We start from the raw sequence: 19,951 nt of genomic DNA, 5'->3' as shown, positions 1-19,951 counted from the left end.
ATGCCAGAACAAGCCACTGAGGCCCTCAGGAGCAAGCCCCGCTGAGGCGGGGCCGTGGGTGGGCAGAGCCGGTAAGAGGCATCCACGGTCCGGATAGAGCAGCAGCGGTGACTGCAAAAATCAGCTCCCCCTGACCCGACGTCTGTGCTGAGTCTGGCTTGGTCTGCGCTCTGCCCACCGAGTCCTTTCTAGCCCCTACCACGGCCTTGCGGGGCAGGTGTTCTCATCTGGAGACCCACTTCAGGGGCTGATGCCCCTGCCCCCAGGTTGTGCTAGGGGTTGGACACGAAGATCCTTGCAAGGGGCTTGCCGGAGGGCCTGGCGTGAAGTAAGCACTCCAATAGCCATCACGTGTGTTCTTACAGACAAGGAAACTGAGGCTGGGGGTGTCTCCAGCTCGGGTCGCACAGCTAAGTTCTCAGTCGATTTGAACCCAAGCTTGTCTGGACTCCAGAGCCCCGGCTGCTTCTTCCCAGCCCCCTGTATAGGCCTGGGGCTAAGAGGATGCACGTGCTGTTCCCATGCAGCCCTCCCCTTCCATGTATGGGAGGCTCTGGGCCTTCTTGTGGAAGAGGTGCCATCGGAAGCCAGGCACGGAAGGGCAGGAAGAGAACTCTAGGTAGAGGAAAGAGCACTTAGTGGCGGGAAGCTCGGGCATGGCAGCACGGGGAGAACCAGACACGTGGGCAGGGATGAGAGAGGAGGCCTTGAATGCCATGCCCAGGAGCTGTGGGGACATCGTTCCTCAGCTACCATTAGCCGCACTGCTGCTCCCTGTCCGTGTGCACTGTAGCAGAGCTGCATGGTTGCAGCAGGGGGTGGAATCAAGCAAGACAAGGGGAGAGGGGAGACAAGCCCGGGGCCACAGCAGCCATGCCGGCCCTATGAGGAGGCCTCTGCCTCAGCAGTGGCTGGAGGAACTGAGAGGGGTGGGGACAGCCACTGCAGAGAGGAGTGGGGGAACAGAGGAGCCAGGGAGATGCTGGGGCTGCTTTCCTCAGCAACAGAGGCATGAACGCACTGGATCATTTCTTGAACACTTAGTACGCACCAGGCGCTCTACTAAGCCCCTTAGAAAGATTGTGAGGACAAATCCTCAGCACACCCCGGGGGTCAGGAATTAGTAGCCTTGTGAACTGGGGGCCATTAGCCTCCGGTGGGGTCACTGAGCCCTCAGGGGAAGAGAGAACGAGCATTAACTAGAGATTATCATTGGTATGTGGTGTTTTTCAATCCTGGGTAAAAGCCAATTAGGGAGTGGAGTATAACACAAAAGTATATTTGGTTTGGTCTTTGTCCCCATTCCTGACGCAAAGCTCCTAAAACCCCCTTGGGATTTCCTGAGTGTTGGGGGCGTTGTTAGTCATAATGAGCTAGCTACCTGAGTTAGTGCCAGAATGGACACAGGCAGGGCCCCTAGGCACCCTCGGGAGGGGCTGGTCACAGGGAGACCCGGTGTTTAGAGGGCTGGAACTTTCAGCCCCACCCACCGACCTCCCGCTGGGTGAACACATTGAGGTGCGGGGTGAAGGGGGGGGCATGGCGCACCCAGAGAGGCATGCAAACTACCTTGCCTACATGCCTCTTCACGCTGACTCCTGAGGCGTGTCCTTTATAATAAACCGGTAAATGTAAGGAAAGTGTTTCCCTGAGTTTTGTGCACCATTCTGGCAAACAGTTAAATGTGAGGAGGGGTCCGTGGGGGAAGTAGGGGTGGGCTGGGACTTGCAGCAGGCATCTGAAGGGGGGACGGAGTCCCGAGCCTGTGGGGTCTGCACTCACTCTAGGTAGGTAGCGCCAGAACTGAATGAACTTGTGGGACACCCTGTTGGTGTGCGGAGAATCGGAGAATTGACGGTTAGTGTTAGAAAACACCCTGGAGGGGGTCATAACGTCAGTCTAGTGGATCATGATGGCGCTCCTTTTTTTTTTTTAAGATTTTATTTATTTATTTGAGGGGGGTGGGAGCGAGAGCAAGCTTACACAGGGGGGAAGGGGCAGAAGGAGAGAATACCCAAGCAGACTCCACACTGAGCACAGAGCCCAACACGGGGCTCGATCTCACGACCCATGAGATCAGGACCTGAGCCGAAACCAAGAGTGGGATGCTTAACCGACTGAGCCATGCAGGCGCCCCATGACTGCTTTCCTTTTAAATGAAAATTTTTATTAAACTGGTAAATATCAGAATGTGTCTCATGTAACTTGGAATAAGTCTTGTTTTGTGGAATAAGTCTTGCTTTGCTAAACTCTTGCTTTAGTTATGTGTATGAGTGTGTGTGAGAGAGTGTGTATGTGCACACTGCCTCACGATGCCAAATGTGTTTCTTACTGGCAGTCATGGTCAAAAAAGTTCGAAAAACACTGGCTAGAACAGAGGCCTCTAGGGAGGGGCATCTCCCACCCCGGGAGGTACACAAGCCGACTCACCAGCATGTGGGGGGGCAAATGTTAGAACATTCATTCTTATTCCATTGGAGCAATATTCCATTTTACAAATTTCTGTTTTTGTGAATGTTTTTTAATGGACTTAATTGTCCATTACATAAGAAAAATATAAGAATGAGAATATATTATATATATTCTCATATTCATGAGAGTATATATGTATGTATGTATATGAGAATATAAATATGAGAATACACACACTCACACACACACCTGGAGAGATGCTTAATTTTTATTGTTATCGATAGCCCTTGCTTTCGGGGCTGTGATTCCCATCCCAGGCTGTGTCCATCAGGATCCCCCTGAGAGCTGGTGAAAAATATGGATTCCTGGCCCACCCCCAGACCCAACCCTGGGAACCTACGTGCATAGTTCTGGGGATCTGCATTTTTAGCAGTTCCCCCATGGGATTCTGATCCGGAATTAATTAAGTGATACAAAGGTATTGATGCCTACCGATAGGGTTGTTGCGATATAGTAATAGCTGATTACTGTATATCAGGGTGCTTGGGTGGCGCAGTCGGTTGAGTGTCCGACTCTGGATTTCAGTTCAGATTATGATCTCAGGGTCCTGGGATCGAGCCCCGAGTTGGGGCTCCCTGCTCAGCAGTCTGCTTCTCCCTCTGCCCCTCCCCCCCTGAAATAAATAAAGCTTTAAAAATGTGACATAAGGCCTGCAAACACCCAGCCCAGTACCTGGGCACATACTGGTTGCCCAGCAAACACCCCCTCCTGTGGGTACTTTCCCTTGGATCGGAAGAGGCGGCCCCTGGGTGAAGTGGTGAATTGGATGATGCGGCAGGGAGCAGGGACAGATGAAATCCTTGAACATAACTGGGTCATGGAGAAGGAGGAGGTCCCTGGTGCAGCCTCAAAGGCTCTGTAGAATCTAAGTAGATGTCGTCAGAGGGGATGAGCTCCGTCCGAGGTGGGAATGAGCAAGGCACACGCACTATAGGAAAATGAGCATGCTGTCTGGGGAGGCAGCCGGGAGGCCCCTGAGGGCAAGGGAAGGGTCTATGGGGGGCAGAAGGGAGGAGCTGGTGGGAGAGGCAGAGCAGGGGCCAGGCCCGGGAAGGCGCTGGATACAGCAGTCCCGGCCCGGAACCAGTCCCCAGCCATCCCTGCAGCGGCGTCTTGACCAGCGCACGGAGCAGGTGGCGGAGGGGGTGCGGGGGATGGTCCTGGTGGCTAGGGGTGGGCACCAGAGGAGCTGAGTGACCCTGCTGCCCATGGCAACATACACAGAGACCCAGGAGCCACTGGAAACCCAGCCGGCAGGCCAGACAGCCAACCAGGTAAACTGAGGCAACACGGGACTAAATCATACCATCCTGCAAAGTTAGAGATTGAGGTAGTGGTGGCCTGAGGTGGGATGAGTGCTGAGGGCGCAGTCTGGGTCTGGGCCTGACCAGCCCGGAAGGGCCGACTGGTAGCCTTCCCTGGGGAAATCTGACTGTGTGCTTGTCCGGGAAGTCTGACGGTGCACTCCCTGCCCGGCTCAGTGTGGAGCAGCAATGTGGAGCAGGCAGGAAGGGCCCTCTACCCAGAATGGCACCTTTAGAGGAAGCTACCTAGGGTAGCTACCTAGGCTTCCCGAGGGCCAGGAAAACCAGGGACCAGGGAGAAGAGTCTCCCATTTCTGTGGGTCCCTCAGTGCTGGCCCAGAACTAGATCTGACTGGTTGCTCCCTCAGCCACAGGGCTCAGCCCCTCAGCCCCAGAGAAGTTTCCAGTCTGCCTGGAGACCCCAGCAGCCAGCAGGATTGCAGGGGCCAGGGAATGGACACACGGGTCCCTCTCCCCGACATGACCTCCGGCCTTTGCTGTCTCCACAGAGATTTGCTGCCCTTCACGCTAAGGCTGCCCCAGGCCATCCTTGAGGCCAGCAGCTTCACAGACCTCGAGACCATCTCCAACCTGGGCCTGGGTAAGTCCCCTCCGAGATTCAGGGGAGGGGGCAGGGCTTTAGGACGTGGGGCCTCAGGACTGCTGACCAGCAGGGGCAGCCCCTCGGGCTGAGTCCCAGCTCCTGCGGGACCACCGTCTCCCTCCCCAGGCTGCCGAGCCCCTGTAGCCCGGAGATGCTCCCAGTTTTCAAAGGGGCATGTTTTACAGCCACCCAGAAGGTCTGACGCACAGCCTCGAGGGGTCTGGAGGAACCGGGGGCCGGTCAGGGCCAGCACAGGCTGACCTAATGCAGGGCCGAGGTTCTGGGAAAGGCTGAGCGGAACCCCCAAGTCTTTGTCCGCTGACCAGAGCCGGGCACCAGCACGACCCCAGCCCTGGCTCCAGTCCCACCCTCGTCAGAAGGAAAAGCAACAGGAACATGACTGTGAACTGGATATGGGATGAGGGACGGGTTAGTAACTCACGCAGCCCCAGTGACCTCTCCCCTGAGGTCTAAAGTGGCATAATGATACTTCTGGTGCTTCGTACTTGCTTGGCATTGTCTTTGTGTCATCCTCGTGTCCCCATTTTCAATATACAAAATCACGTCTGAGCACAGCTGAGAAGCGTGTCCAGGGTGGGCCAGATCTGCGCCGTGGGCTTTCTGACACCAAGCAGGGCCTCCCTGCTGCCCCTCGGCTACACCTCACAACCTTCTCTGTTGTTTTGCAGAGGTCAGGGGCCAGTTTGAAGCCAAGTCAGCCGGGAACATGAGATGCATGGGCTCGGTCCGGGGAGGGGTCTGGGGAGGTTTACTTCTGACGGGAGGGGTCTGTTTGCCTCAGCCCTTGGCCCCGCCATGGGGTTCAGGCAGTGTTGTGTGCTGGTCTCAGCCCATCAATGCCCGATGTTGTGGTTGGACTGGCCCTCGTGGTTCTTATGACGTTTGCAAGATGCCCTACGTTTGCAACAAGCATCAGGAGACTTTGAAAAAATAAAGTTTTATTGCTCACACGACCTGGAAACTACACAGCACCCCTGGGGCCTCACGGTAAGGTCATGGGGAGAAAGCGCAAGTATAGTTCTGGAATGTGGGTGAGATCCAGAGCCATCGGCCAAGACAGAATTCTTGAGACGCCTTTGGTGCAAAAAAGTGGTTTTATTAAAGCACGGGGACAGGATCCTTGGGCAGAAGGGGCTGCCGCACTGGGGATATGAGGAGTGACTAATCATATACTTGAGAGTTGGGGGAGGTCAGGACACAGGGAGGCGTCCCAAAGGATTTTCATATGCTAAAGTAGACTCTCAGGATCCTGGGGGCCCGGCTATTGTCAAGCTAACGTGGTTTTTCCTTCTAGTAAGGAACTAACATTAAACAGTTGGGAGTTTCCAGGAGGCATGTCACGCTCTGCCTATCTCAGGCAGTGGGCTGCAGGTCATAAAGAAATTAATTTTGTTTCCTTTCCCTTCTGCCTCAGTTTCCCACATCACTCATGGAAGGGAGAGGGAGGTTAGGGCTCCAGGAAATTGAGTCTATGGGTCTCTGGAAGTTAGGCTACTGATAGGAATGCATTTTCCTTGTAAATCAGTAAGGCATTGGTAAACTGAGGGAGACTCCTGTCCTGCAGGACTGTGATCTCGACCCGTGAACCATTTGTTTCTCCCTTCCCTTAGTCTTAGGGCAGCTGGGAGGGCCTGAGGAATGTCTCACGTATCCCACCTGGGAGTGCAGGGGTGGGGAGGGGGTTGCAGGGTGTCAGCTTGTGTTTTGTCCTCAGCTGCTTTCTGCTCCCTCATCGTGTGGGCCTGGGGTTCTGCTTTTATTGGGGCTGATGGTGGGGACCTAGGGTTTCGCAGGCTCACTCTCAGTTGGTGAACTGAAAACAAGGGAGGGGAATTTAATATGCCGGAAGAGAGGAAAACAACAACAACAACAAGTGGCCCAAATGGTCAGTTAATCTAAACCTACCAAGATCTCTAAAGCAGAGGAGCTCTGGTGGAGGAAGGCAGCCTGGCCATTAATCTAGTCTTGGGACTAGCAACATGTTTATTCAAGATAATGAAGGATGCCTCTTCCATCAAAGCTTAAGTCACTTGCATAACAAAAAGAAAAAAAAAAACTGGGAGGGATTGTACTACAGGCAGGTGTCCCTGGACTGACCTTCACCTATAGCACTGATAGGAAATATGCAAAGGCAAAGAAAATATGCCCAGGGCCCCCGGACACACTAGGCATTGTGCCCTGCGCATCTCTCATTGTTCCAGAGAGGCGTTCTCCTGACAAAGAACTGAAACCCACTCGAACTAGCATAGATAAAAGGGGACTTCGTGAAGGGACACTGGGGAATCTCCAAGAAACAGGGCAAAAGGTCAGCCGGGCTTTGTAGGTAGCAAGGGCCGCCCGCCCCCCCCCACCTGCCGGCCCTGCTCCCCTCCGCCCCCACCCTCCCGGCTCTGAAGCCAGCCCCACCCCACCCGCTGACCTTGCCCTTGGAATAAGTTGTGACTTATGTGTCTATCAGTAGTGTCTGCAATTTACTTTTTCTGGCATTCTACTCACTTTTTACAAAACGAGCAGAATGTAATAAATATCCAAATCATTGCAAAGCCTGGGTGCTCGGGCAGGGATGATGTTGCTGAAACAGAGATATTTCTTTGCAGGGTTAGCACCATGTGATAACCCAGAGGGGTTGCTCATGGCTCATGAGCGGACCTCAGAAGGTCCAGGTTTGGCCCTGGGGAGCCAGTGTTCCAGGGGGCACTCTATAGAGGTATCATCTGGGGGCCATAAAACTGACACAGGGAGCAATCCAGCACGAAATTGCATGCAGTTAGTTGATTCTAAGTGCAAGAGGAACGTAGAGAAAGCGATGGTAAATAAGGGTTAGATTTGCAGAGGGTCTCAGATGCATTGGAGGTATATATACGCTTAATATGTTTAAAACATGTTTGGAGAAAGCACCTGTTCTGCAGCTGTAGCCAGTTTGCATGGAATTTGCTTTTTCCTTTACATTCTACAATGAGAATTTTCCTAGTTATTAAACACCCACCGACAACCCAAGTGTGAATGACAACTCAAGGGTCCAACTGCCCGTCCTTGGGATGCCACAAAAATACATGTTCACTAAACTCATTGGACTTTCAAGCTGTTTCCATGGCATCTGGAATACTTGGCTGCATTTACTCATCCCCTCTCTGTCCCTTCCGCTAACCCGGGGCTCCCCAAGCGTGAAACCTTCATCACCTTGGCCCTCCGAGCCCACAGCCTAGTACCTGGCCCGGCCCTGGCCCTCTGAGGATTGTAGGAGCGGACACCCGGCAAGAGGCATCCCTGGCCGAGTTGCAGGACGCTGCCGGGCCAGTGACATGTCCGCCTTGGTCTGGGGGCAGCGCAGAGGCAGGGAAGACACGGCTGCTCCGGGCGTCTCCGGCAGCTGAGCCGAGGCTTGGCGTGATGCCCGTGGGCCCGGGCGTCCCCCGCTTTGCCAACCACTAGCATTGCATGACTGGGTTCCGCTTCTCCCCTGGCCTTGGCATACTGCAGGCTGCAGAGAAAGTTACCTACTTCCCTTTTTTTTTTTTTTAGCATAAAGGCCCGCACTGCCACTGTGGTTCCCTGACAGGTCCCCAGATCCTAGGATGCAGCTCCTCGGTCCCAGCTTCCCCCACCCCTCAGAGTGGCATTGGCTTTGAGGCTGTGCCTGCCAGAACATAACCACCAGGCTTATCTTAGGGGCCGGGGAGCAGTTCCTAGTCACCCAGGCCCCGGGCCCATTGCTCTGAACCCCATTGTTTGTGCTGGTCCTGCCAGAAGCCACATGCAAGCGGTGGAAAACGTGTTCTTTTTCTTTTCTGTACATGATGGCCCCACCTTGCTATCCTGAGGCAGGCTGTGGGGCTGGCTGGAGCTCCTCGGCCCTCTTTTTGCCCTCCTCCTCCCATTTTCTCGTCTCTTCTTGCCTGTAGCCATCCTCCCCTGGTTCAGGTCATACCCACGTTACCATCAAAATGACCCTTGCCTAAGTGCCCCTGCTCAGAACTCCACCTGACTGTCCACTCTGGTGAAGCTCATGCACTCGTGTGAGCCAAGGGGCTGAGCTCCTGCTCTGGGCCAGAATGCCTTAGGTTCTGCAAATACTTTGATGAATGAAGCATTGTTGTGCCTTATGGAAGCTCACAGCCTGGAAGGGGTGGGAGGGAGTCAGACAAAACCCAAGAATTCCAGTCCCAGGGCTAGTCACGTGGGTCAGGGTGTGCCCCAGAGCTGGGGGAACTCAGAGGAGTATACGGGAGGTCTGAATGTGTCAGGAAGGCTCCACCAAACGGTAACATTTGACCTGGGTTGTGAGAGATAGTACGAGTTTGCCAGGTCGAGAGGGTAGGAAAAGGAGTCTAAGCAGAGGGAACAGCATTAGCCAAGACCTTAAGGTGGGACAGCCCCATGACATGTTCAGGAAGGAATGAGTAGGTAACTACTCAGTAGGTGAAGCTGGAAAAGATGTGCAGGACCAGATCCCACAGGCCTCGAATGCCAGGCTAAAAGGTTGGCAGTGATTTGACTCTGAACAAAGAGCAACCAAGGGTCTACTCTGTGCGCAGCATCACGAGGAGGAGACTGGATGGGGGTGTGGGCAGGCTAAGGCCAGGGTCTAAGTGAGCAATGAGAATGTCCAGGCGTAGGTGGGCAGTTCCTCTCATCATCTGCCCCATGACTTCATCTTTACCCTAAAGAAGGTCTTAAGAGAACTTGGAGATGAGCATCAGGGGCCTCGGCTCACACATGGGGCTGCTGCCGGTCCACCTTTGAGTCAGACTGGCTTCTCCTTGCTGGGAATACTTCCAAGGAGACAACTTGGTACTGGTCCTGTGTAGACAGGGCACATGGTTCTTCAGGTGCTTACTCCTTGGGCCCAGAACATCTGTGTGCTTGGTGTGAAGCACCTGGGAGAGTGGATCAGTCATGGAGAGGTCAGTAGCTGCCCCAGAGAGCAAAGTGCAGGGCCCGGACAATCTGAAAAACAGTCTGCTCTGGACATGAGAGAGCCCAGAGGCTCCCCTCCCACGCCGGGCTCTGCACGTCCACAAGCAGGGGCTGTGAGGCACGCAGAGCTTTGTGAATTGGGGACAGTTCACGTGAAAGTTTGTCATCCTTGTTACTATGGAAACAACTGGACAGCTGCCCCAGGCTGCCCCACACAGGGGCTGAACGGTGGCCCCACTCTCCTTCCCTGGAGGGGCACACACTCCGGAGTGGGGGAGGGGATGCACACACTCACTTTCAGTCAGTGTCCCAGCAGCCCCGTCGTCCTGGATTATACCCCGCTCCCCGTGACTGAAGTTGCCACCCCTGGCCAGCAAGGTGGAAAAGGCCCCCATCTCTGGGAGGGCCTGTCTCAGGGCAGGTGCACAGTGGCTGCTGTCGACCATCTTGTGATGTTCCCTTTCTTTCAACGTCTAGAGCCTATGGTGTTCTTACAACATCCCCAGTTCTGGGGCGCACACCACGCTGTCACTCCGACCCTGGGAAAGCAACTCAGATGGGAAGTGTTGCAAGTTCCTATGAAGGAAGACACAGAACCTGGGGGCTGAGCACACAGGTTTTAGAACCGGGTTCAAATCCCGGTTTCTCCACTCGCCAACCTGTGACCTTGGGCAGGTTGTTTAATCTGTCTGGGTCTCTAATCTTCATGTCCTCTGGGGACAATACTAGGCTTTACACCAAAGGTCTGTGGTCAGGGGTCGATGAGATGACCCACGTAAAGCAAGTTGCCCACACAGTCAGAATCCAATGCGTGTTTGTTCCTGACGTTATTTTTGGCAGTTTTCTTAGTGACGAATCCCTCCCAGAAGTAAGGAGCTCAGGATGAGAGGCTGGAGGCCTGGCCCCATGGTTAACAAGGAACTCTGCACTATCAGTCTCTAAAATTAACAAGCTGAGGAGACTGGTGTCCCTGCTGCTCTCCAGGAGGAACTGCTGGAGTGAGCCCAGGGTGGCCTATACACCATCTAAAATGATTCGCAAGGGCGCCTGGGTGGCTCAGTCGGTTAAGCATCTGCCTTCGGCTCAGGTCATGATCCCAGGTCCTGGGATCGAGTCCTGCGTCGGGCTCCTTGCATGGCAGGGAGCCTGCTTCTCCCTCTCCCTCTGCCAACCACTCTGCCTACTTGCGATCTCTCTCTCTGTCAAATAAATAAATACAATCTTTAAAAAAGAAAAAGAAAAAAGAAATGATTCGCAAAACTTTGCGCCCTTTTTGGAGGATCCTGAGCTGCCATCAGCTCCTCAATAGTACTTGGTACCCAGAGGTCAGGAGCTCAAGAATTCCTGAGCTAGCCAACCACCTGTGCCCTTTCAGCTGGAATGTCCCATGGCCCTTACCCAGAACAATCCTGGCACTGACCAAGCTTGTCTGGAGAGGGACAGGCCTGCATTGGTGGCCACAGCCGTGGGCTGTCTGTGAGGGATGGGTCAGGAGAAAGGTCTGTGCTAGAACCGAGAGCCAGCAGTGCAGGGTCCTCCTACCCCACTTTCTGACCCACCCCCCCTTTACCACACACACACACACACACACACACACACACACGGGAGGCATGGGACATTTGCCTGTTTTAACATAGAGATTGACAGTCCAGGGCATTCTGCAGTGGGGCCGGTGTTCCGCATTTGGATGGTCAGGTCTGAGCTCACCGGCCACATGCATACTTCGTTCCTCCCGCACACAGCCACCGTGGTGGCCAAAACAGGTCCAAAGCACCTTTCCCTGTGGGGATCCCCATTCTAGAGATGACCAGAGACGGAGGCCTGGAAAGGTCAAGTCACCTGCCCCAGGGCACCCAGCCGATCAGCTGCAGAACCCCTTGCCTTCTGTCCTCCCAACACGTGACTGCCAGCCCCCCCAAGCCATCGGTGCCCTCCTGATGAGCTCTCATGTGCCAAGGGGCAGAGCTAGAGCTGACCCTGTCACCACGGGTCCCAGCCCCACCCCCGCAGAGCCCCAGACGATCAAACGGGGCTTCCCCTCTCCAGGCAGGAAGTGGTGGGAGAGGTTTAAAGCAGCCTGAGAGGGGAAATAACCCTCAGAGCAGTGAAGCAAACGCTGGTCACAGCCCTGCCCCCACCCCTCCCACAATCACCAGCCCCACCCTGCTGGGCAGGCAGCAGGGAACCTGGTTTGGGGACTGGTCAGCCTCTCCCTCTCTTGTCTCTACAGGCTTCTGGGACTCCTCACTGAACCCCCGGCGAGGTGGTGGGAGCCCCACGGAGCCCCCAAGAGACCCAGCCCCGGGAGCACCCCCAGCCTCCAGCCTCAGGTCCAGCGCCCATTACGAGAACTGCTCGTGTGAAGTTGAGCTGTCCCTAGGAAATGACCGCCTGTGGTTTGTGAATCCGATTTTCATCGAGGACTGTGGCCGCAGTGCCCTGCCTGCCGACCAGCCACCCCCTGGAAGCTGCCCCTCGCGCCTGCTGCCTCCCACCTCCTTTGCTACCTCACCCACCTCCAAGTGGGCCCCTCGCCGCCCAGCACCCCCTCCCCCGGCACCCCTGCTCCAACCCTCTGGCCCGCTCCGGCCTCCTCCACCCCCCTCTCCGGTTCTGGCCTGTCCTTTGCCCAGTGCCCGCCCAGTGGCTGCTCCCCTGCCCCCAGAGGCCCTTCCTCCCACACCCCCGGTGTCCGCCCCCCGTCTAGCACCCCATGCCCCAGGCCCCCCCGACCATCCAAGCCAGCCACCCATGGCAGCCTGTGAGAGGCTTTCACAGCCCACAGGCCTGGGCCCCCTCAGGGAGGAAGAGATGAAGTCAGGGGCATCTCCTGGCCCCTTGCCACAGACCCCTGCCCCTCCAGTCCCGGGGAAGAAGAACTGCCCTGCTGCTCCTCCCAGACGCCGCATCTCCGAGAAGGTGTCCCTGGAGGACCAGAGCACAGGGAAAGTGGACAGGGGGATGGCCGCAGAGGGGGACCAGCTAGGTCTTTCCAGGGCATCCCCGCTCAGCCTGCCTCCCAAGGGGACCTCAGACAGTCCTGGGGACAGGCCTCAGAGGACAACAGAGCAAGGTCAGGAAGCAGCGGCCAAAGCCAGTGAGCCGGGCAGCCTGCCAGAGCCACCGAGGAAGATCCGACAACCCCCAGTCCCGCCCCCCAGGAGGAAACGGATCTCCCGACAGCTGGCCTCAGGCCTTCCAAGCCCCTTGGAGAGCACCGAGTCGTCCACGAAGGAGGGAGCCCCCGAGAAACCCACGCCCGGTCCACCCAGAGAAGGCCAGAGCCCTGCCTCCCAAGCCAGGCCCCAGAGCCCGCACGCCCCGTCCAGCACCCGGCCCCAGAGCACGGCAGAGTTCAAGGGCTCCCTGGCCTCCCTCTCGGACAGCTTGGGAGTGCCCGCCTCGGCCACAGACCAGGACTCCTACTCAACCAGCAGCACAGAAGAGGAGCTGGAACAGCTGAGCGGCCCTGGGGGGAAGAAGAAGTCCTCGGTGATCCTGGGCAAGGCGCGCCACCGTCTGAGCTTCGTGAGCTTCACCAATGTCTTCCACGCGCTCCTCTCCAACAACCGCAAGCTGTCCAAGAGGGTGGTGGAACTGGCGCAGGACAAGGCCTCGTACTTCGGCAACCTGGTGCAGGACTACAAGGTGTACAGTTTGGAGATGATGGTGCGCCAGACCTCCAGCACAGAGATGCTGCAGGAGATCCGCACCATGATGACCCAGCTCAAGAGCTACCTGCTGCAGAGCACCGAGCTCAAGGCCCTGGTGGACCCTGCCCTGCACGCCGAGGACGAGCTGGGTCAGTCTGGGGCCCGGGGGGGAGGGGGGAGGGGCTGGGAGTGGGCAGGAGGGAGGGGTGATTTCCAGAAGGCCCCCCCTTTCCCACGAACTGAACCCCTCTGCTGTGCGGCCGCTTACGTCCAAGTTCGTCCCTGTGCCAGCTAGATGGTGGAGGAACCTCAACCCCAGGCGAGGCCGGCCGGACCTCCCCGACCCCTCCTGCCCAGGATGCTACTGATTCCATTAGGGAGACACTTCGCAGGGAGCAATTAGAGGTAAAAGAAGTACCAACCACCGTGCGTGGTTGCGGAGGGCCGGAGCGGTCTCTGCAGCTCCTGGGGCTCTCAGAGGTGCAGCCCCCCCGGAGGGCACAGGCTGCAGCCCCCTCCCTTTGGAGATGAGGAAACAGGACCTGTCAGGGGGAAGGACTTGGCCAAGGTCACGGAGCCAGAGGCACTGGGGACACTAACCACGAGTCCCTGCCTTCGGGTCGCTGCACCTCTCGCTGCAGAGGCTCTGAGGGCAGTGGGGTCAGGCTATGGGCCTGGAAGGATGGGTGGGGGTGGGCTGAGGCAGACGAGGGCATCCACATGTCCTCCTGTTGCAGAGGCTGGAGAAACCAAGGGGAAGAAGGAGGCGGTAGGATGAGGACCTGGGACAGGGAGGGCCGGCACCAAACTCAGACGTGGGCCAAGCCCAGGCCTGCGTGGCAGGGGAACGTTATCTGGATCTCTACTGAGACTCAACCACGGGAGCATGGGCCCCCCCTTACCCCCCCAGGGATAGGGCAGCTCAGGTGTCCCTATAGGGACAGCACTTGTGCCCTATCCCTGGGGATGGAATAGAGCCAAGAAAACTTCCCAAGAACATTTCCCTACTGTCAACCAAAGCGGACAAGTATCGCCATGGTGTCAGGTAGACATGGGTTCGCATTCTTGTTCATGCCCACCTAGCTGAGGCCCACGCCATCAGAGCCTGAGTTAGTCCATCTGTAGAGTGGGGATAATGGCATGTGGGTTGCAGAGTTGCCGTGTGATTGAAGCCGACTAAATCCCGTTCCACTAGCCGATCGGGATGCCTCTCAGATAAGATGACAATTGAACAACGAAGGAAGAGGTCATGTATATAGCTGTGGAGTGACTTCTCCAGGCAACGGGAATAGCAGGTGCAAAGGCCCTGTGGCAGGAACAGAGCAGCAAGGAGGCCAGGGTGGCTGGAGCAGCATGAACACAGGGGAGCAGTCAAGGTGATAAGTGAAAACAGACTACAAGGGGGGGGCCTTATAAGCCATGGGGAAGACTCTGGCTTCTACTGTGCATGAGATGGGAGCCACTGGAGAATTCTGGGCACATTGGATTATGAATGTCATGGTCAAACATGCCATAACAGGATTATGCTGGTTGGGGTGCTGAGAATAGACGAAAAGGGGCCAGGGCAAGAGACTACTCATATAACTCAAGGAAAAGATGATCGCAGCCCAGGTCAAGGTGGTGGCCGTGGAAGTGGTGAGAAGGCAGATTGTGGATATACTGTATTCTTGAGCCTCGAGGCAAGTGGATTTGAGAATTCAGAGAGAGACATCAAGAATCATTCTACCAAACATTTACTGGGCACCCGGGCCCTGCATGTACAACTGCGCAGGTTGTATACTGCACAACCACCATGTAAATAGTGCCCTTTGAAGTTATGCATTGGTAGGCAGCCCTGTGAGACTTTCATCAGTTCCAGGCCCTGTGAAAAGCATTAGGACGCAATGTTTCAGTCCCAGAGGGCTCCTGTACCCGTGTCTTTCTGCTGAATGTACTGCAGGGCCTCCTGTGTCAGAACTACGAGGTGTAGCTACTGGGGCACTGAGTATATCCTTCCGGGGACCGGGAGATGGGGACAACCACACTGTTGGACACCGAAGCTGGGTGCCTGGGTTCCTCACCCTCCCACTCTTGCCCCCCTACAGAAGCCATTGTGGAGTCGGCCTTGTACAAGTGTGTGTTAAAGCCCTTGAAAGAAGCCATCAATTCGTGCCTGCATGAGATCCACAGCAAGGATGGCTCGCTGCAGCAGCTCAAGGAGAACCAGCTGGTGATCCTGGCCACCACCACCACGGACCTGGGTGTGACTACCAGCGTGCCGGAGGTGCCCGTCATGGAGAAGATCCTGCAGAAGTTCACCAGCATGCACAAGGCCTACTCGCCCGAGAAGAAGATCGCCATCCTGCTCAAGACCTGTAAGCTCATCTACGACTCCATGGCCCTCGGCAACCCAGGTAGGCGGGCAGCCGGAGGAGGCTGGGCTAGGGGCTCTCTCTAGGAACAGCAATATCGTATGGGCCTGTGACCCCTCCCCAGCAAGGACTCCGGAGCCCTTGGAAGGCACTAGAGAAGGCTTTCCAGGTTCCGAGGCCTGTTGGGGCAGGACGGGGGCATGGTGGGGTGGAATTCCTGCGCACCTCTCTGGGGTTACCTGGGGATCAGGTGGAGGGCCGTGATTAGCTTCCACGCTGGAGGAAGGCCAAGCACACTGCGCGTTCGTGTTGATTCGGAGAAGGTTCTCTATTAGTGTCTGAGGGCTGGTGTAACAAAGTACCCCAAAGCAGGTGTTTGGAACAACACACATCGATCGTCTGACACTTCTGGAGGCTGGAAGTGGGAGATCAAGGTGTCACAGGGTCACACTCCCTCAGACGGCTCGAGGGAAGGCCTCTCTCCCAGCTTCTGGGAGTTCCTTGGCTCGTGGCAACACCAGGGCATTCTCCGTGTGTGTGTGTGTGTGTGTGTGTCTGTGTCCAAACTTCCCCATTTTTTGAGGCCATCAGGCATATTGAATTAGGAACCCCCTCCCTACTTCAGTATGACCTCATCTTAACTGATAACATCTGCAATGACCCTATTTCCAGATAAGGTCACATTCCCAGGCACCGAGGGTTCGGACTTCAACTTATGAATTTCAGAGGGAAACACTTGAACGCGTAACAGCCGCTCCAGCTCCGGTCAAATCTGTCCGCATTTATTGTTGCTCCCCTGTAGGTGTGGCAGTGATGCTGATCTGGGCAGGCACGCCTGAGCTTGTCTGCGCCTGAGCTTGCCTGGGCTGGCTCGCGGGGCCGCGGCCGGAGGGGCTTATTTGGAGGCAGGCTGGGCTAGGAGGGCCTTGCTCGTATGTTGGGTGGTTGCCTGGCAGTTGACTGGCCAGGAATGCGGGCTACGGGGCCACATGTTTCTCTTTCTCCAGCAGGTTAGCCTGGGCCTTACCCATGGTTGGGGTCCAAGAGGGCAAGTGAAGCCCGGAGGGCCTCCTCAGGCCTGGGTTTGACTTGGCACAGTGACACTCGGACATATTTCACTGGCGTTTTTACTCACAAGACCAGCCCAGATTCAAGGGGCAAGGAACTAACCTTGCTTGATGGGAAGAGCTGCGAATTAACATCGCAAGGGGCACCGATGTAGGGAAGGGAATCACTGGGACCGTCGATAATCCATTTACCACAGGGCTCCTCTAGGCAGACAAGAACAGGCCTGACTGCACCATGGTGCACACCTTAGTGAACAGAATGGGGGCTGGATTTCATGCCCCAATCACCTCTTCAGCCGGATGCCCTTGTTTGGTGAGCAACCTGTGTGACTGTACATGGCAGCGGTGGTAATGGAGAGTGGAAGGATTGTGACGTCTGTTGCCACACGGACTTGGGTTTCAGTTCCTGATCTATCACTATCTGTGTGACCTCGAATGATTTACTTAACCCCTTAAAGGTCAGTTTCCTCACCTAAAGAAGCTGTTTACAAAGGGGACACTCAGACCCCTAATGGTTCAGAAGCCATACTAGTCACTTGTGAATATTAGAAGCAACGTATGTAAAACGTCAACCTCAGTGCAAGTACATGGCAGGCCCAACCAATGCTGGCTGTTTTAGGCAAGGGATTCTCTCCATCTGACTTGGAGAAGAGCAGGCCCGTCTGACCATAGGCCAGGAAAAACCAATTGAGGGATGGTGCAAGGCCCCCTCCCCCAGGAAAGCTCCCTCACAGGCCTGGTACTGGCCACAATTCCAGGTTGGAGTCACTCTTTTGGGTTAAGCTGACCTGCATCCGATTGCAGTCTTAGAAGGAGCATTGTTCCCTGAAAGCAGATCCCATGTTAAGTTAGAACTTCCCAATCACCGTTTAGCGGAATGTTGGAAATGGATTGGGAGAGAGAGCCTTGTAGGGGAGATGGGGTGGGGAAGTGGAGATTTCGTTATCATGGGGCGGATGTAAGGCTTTGTGACCTAGGGTCTTATGCCATCTGGACCCCAGAGAGCCGTCCAGCATGTGAACTCCACTGCCAAGTATATTCCTTAAAAACCCCTAAGGAAGTAAGATGAGGGGCCTCAAGCAGCCTGCAGAACCCCAAGCTCTCACGACACACTCAGTCCCAGGGGTGTGGAGCCCTGGAGCAACATCCGGCATGCCTCCCAGCAGCAGCGGGAAGCTCAAGGTTAAGACCCTATGGTGGTGTGGCAAAGGGCTGGCCAGGACCTTTCCAGACCTTCTGAGAGCGAGAGGCAAGCCAGATCTGCAGCAGCTGGGTGGGGGGAGCTCGGGACGTCCTGCACAGTGCGGAGAGGGAGCAGCTAGATCGAGCCAGAAAAGAGACAGAACCCCGAGGGACCCTTTGCTGCAAGCAGCCTCAGAGAGACATCAAACGGGCTGGCCGGGGACCTCAGAGGGATGTGGAAGGGAAAGATCCAGGTTTCCTTCCCAGCTATGTGACTGTATTCTGGTTACTTAGGTGCGGGGAGCCTCAGTTTCCCCCTTAAATGGGCACAGCCATACCCACCTTATGGGGCTATTGTGAGATTTAATTGAGTCTGCAAATTTGCATCTAGCCCAGTGGCTGGTACTTAATCTGGACACTTACCTTCCCTATCTGAACTTCTAACTGGGGGAATCTTTTCTTCTGGGGCCGTGCCGGGCCAAGGGCTCCACGGACCCTGAGGCATTATCAGGGAGACAGTTTGGGGCCTAAAAGGACAATTCCATTCTCAGTAAGTCCTAGTTTACTCACAAGCCTTGGGCTTCGTGCAATTCTTTTTTTTTTTTTTTTTAATTTATTTATTTGAGAGAGAGAGGGATAGAGATTGTGTGTGTGAGTGGGGGCAGGGGCAAAGGGAAAAGGAGAGAGAATCTCAAGCAGACTCCACACTGAGCACAGAGCCCAACACGGGGCTTGATCCCAGGACGGTAAACCAAAACCAGGAGTCAAGATGCTTAACCGACTGAGCCACCCAGGCTCCCCTGCAGTTCTTTTAAACACCCAGTCCCTTGGCAGTGACTTCAAACACCATGATTCTTGCTGATGGTGAATTGACTTATTAAAAACTTAGCAGAAAGCAGGGAATAGGGGAGGGAATGGCTAATTTTGAGGGAGAGGAAAGGAAGGCAAGGCAGTCCTAGAGCGGATGTGCACAAGCGAAGACCAGGAAAGAACAGAGATGAACAAGGGGGCTCAGAGTTTCCCTGTGCTTGCAGGAGGGAGGGAGGCTGGACTCTCTCTGCTGATTCAGAAGCCAGCCCAGAAATTCAGGCCGGGGCCAGGGCTCAGTGGGAAGATTCCCCACTGGGAACAGATGGGTGTCTCATCAAGGGACACTGTGTTCCCCTCCCACTGCTGGGGGAGCACTGGACTGTGAGTCCAAGGGCTTCCCATCTCACCACTGCCATGAGCAGGCTGGGGATGCCCAACTCGGAGCCTCAACTTCTTCACCTGTGAGGAAGCAGCTTTGGCCAAGAAGAGCAGGGGCCTTGGGGCTCCTTCACAGACCGGGGCTTGAACCTCAGCTTCAGTGCTGTAGCCTTGGACATGAATCTCACGGGCCTCCGCAGGTGTGTAAAATGGGGATAAGACCTGCTCATCAGGAGGTGCGAGAGCACATAGAAAACATCTGGTCGGTGGAGGCCCCCAGGAGGTGTGAATCTCCTCCACCTTGGTTTTCTCAAAATGGGCCTGGGAATGCCTCTCAGGGCTGTTTCGAGGATCAGATGCAACCAAAATGTGTGTGAGTGTCTAACATGTGAGCATGCGGGAATGGCTGCCTCCCCACCACTCAGCGGTTTCCATGCTGGGTTCCCAGAGGTACCCCTGGGGCCACCATAGGGACACAACACAGGCTGGGCCACACCCCTGCCTGTCCCTGTTTGACACATGGAATTCCACATGGGATTTTGTTTGAAATAACCCATTCTGCTGCTAAATATTTTAGCTTTTAATTAATTAATTGAGTGAGGGGGTAGGGAGGGGCATAGGCAGTGGGAAAGAGAGAGAATCTAAAGCAGGCACCACACCCAGCGTGGAACCCAGCACAGGGCTCGATCTCACGACCCCGAGATCACGACCAGAGCCGAAACCAAGAGTTGGACGCTTAACCGACGGAGCCACCCAGGCGTGCCTGTAAATGAATATTTTAGCTTTTAAACCTTCCATTTAGAAATAACTTCAGACTTCACAAACTTTAAGAATAGAAATACTGCATTAAAATAGGAACATCCACATACCCTATGTGGATTGTTAATATCTTGTTTCATTTGCTTTATCATTTACACACTCTGTGCATACATGATGTTTTTTTCCTGAATTGTCTGAGGGTGCGTGACATGCATCTGGGCTCTTTACCCCTAAACACTTTTCTAAGAATAGGGATATTCTCTTGTATAACCGCAGGAACGTTGTCCACTTGGTAAGTTGACGTTGATACGATATTTTTACCCAAGCCGCCATCTGTATTCCAGGCTGTCACTGGAGATAATAAGGGTCTTGCTGGTGTTTTCCTCCTCCCGTTCGAGAAACAGGCGCGGGTCAGGTGTTGCAATTAGTTGTC

General features: G+C 55.3%; 1 protein-coding gene across 1 annotated transcript in view; it reads left to right on the top strand.

Annotated features, from left to right (window-relative positions):
* RIN3 (Ras and Rab interactor 3) overlaps positions 1 to 19,951 on the top strand; it is a 99,267-nt gene that overhangs the window by 57,412 nt on the left and 21,904 nt on the right. Inside the window, exons 5-7 of the mRNA XM_081830040.1 lie at positions 4,286 to 4,377; positions 11,549 to 13,120; positions 15,056 to 15,364. Of these exons, the coding sequence (XP_081686166.1) occupies positions 4,286 to 4,377; positions 11,549 to 13,120; positions 15,056 to 15,364 (1,973 nt within the window). The remainder of the gene's footprint in view (positions 1 to 4,285; positions 4,378 to 11,548; positions 13,121 to 15,055; positions 15,365 to 19,951) is intronic.

This window comes from Leptonychotes weddellii, chromosome 9 (genome assembly GCF_054177405.1).
Source record: "Leptonychotes weddellii isolate Sample4059 chromosome 9, ASM5417740v2, whole genome shotgun sequence".
NCBI lineage: Eukaryota > Metazoa > Chordata > Mammalia > Carnivora > Phocidae > Leptonychotes > Leptonychotes weddellii.
This window is presented reverse-complemented; position numbering and strand designations above follow the sequence as displayed.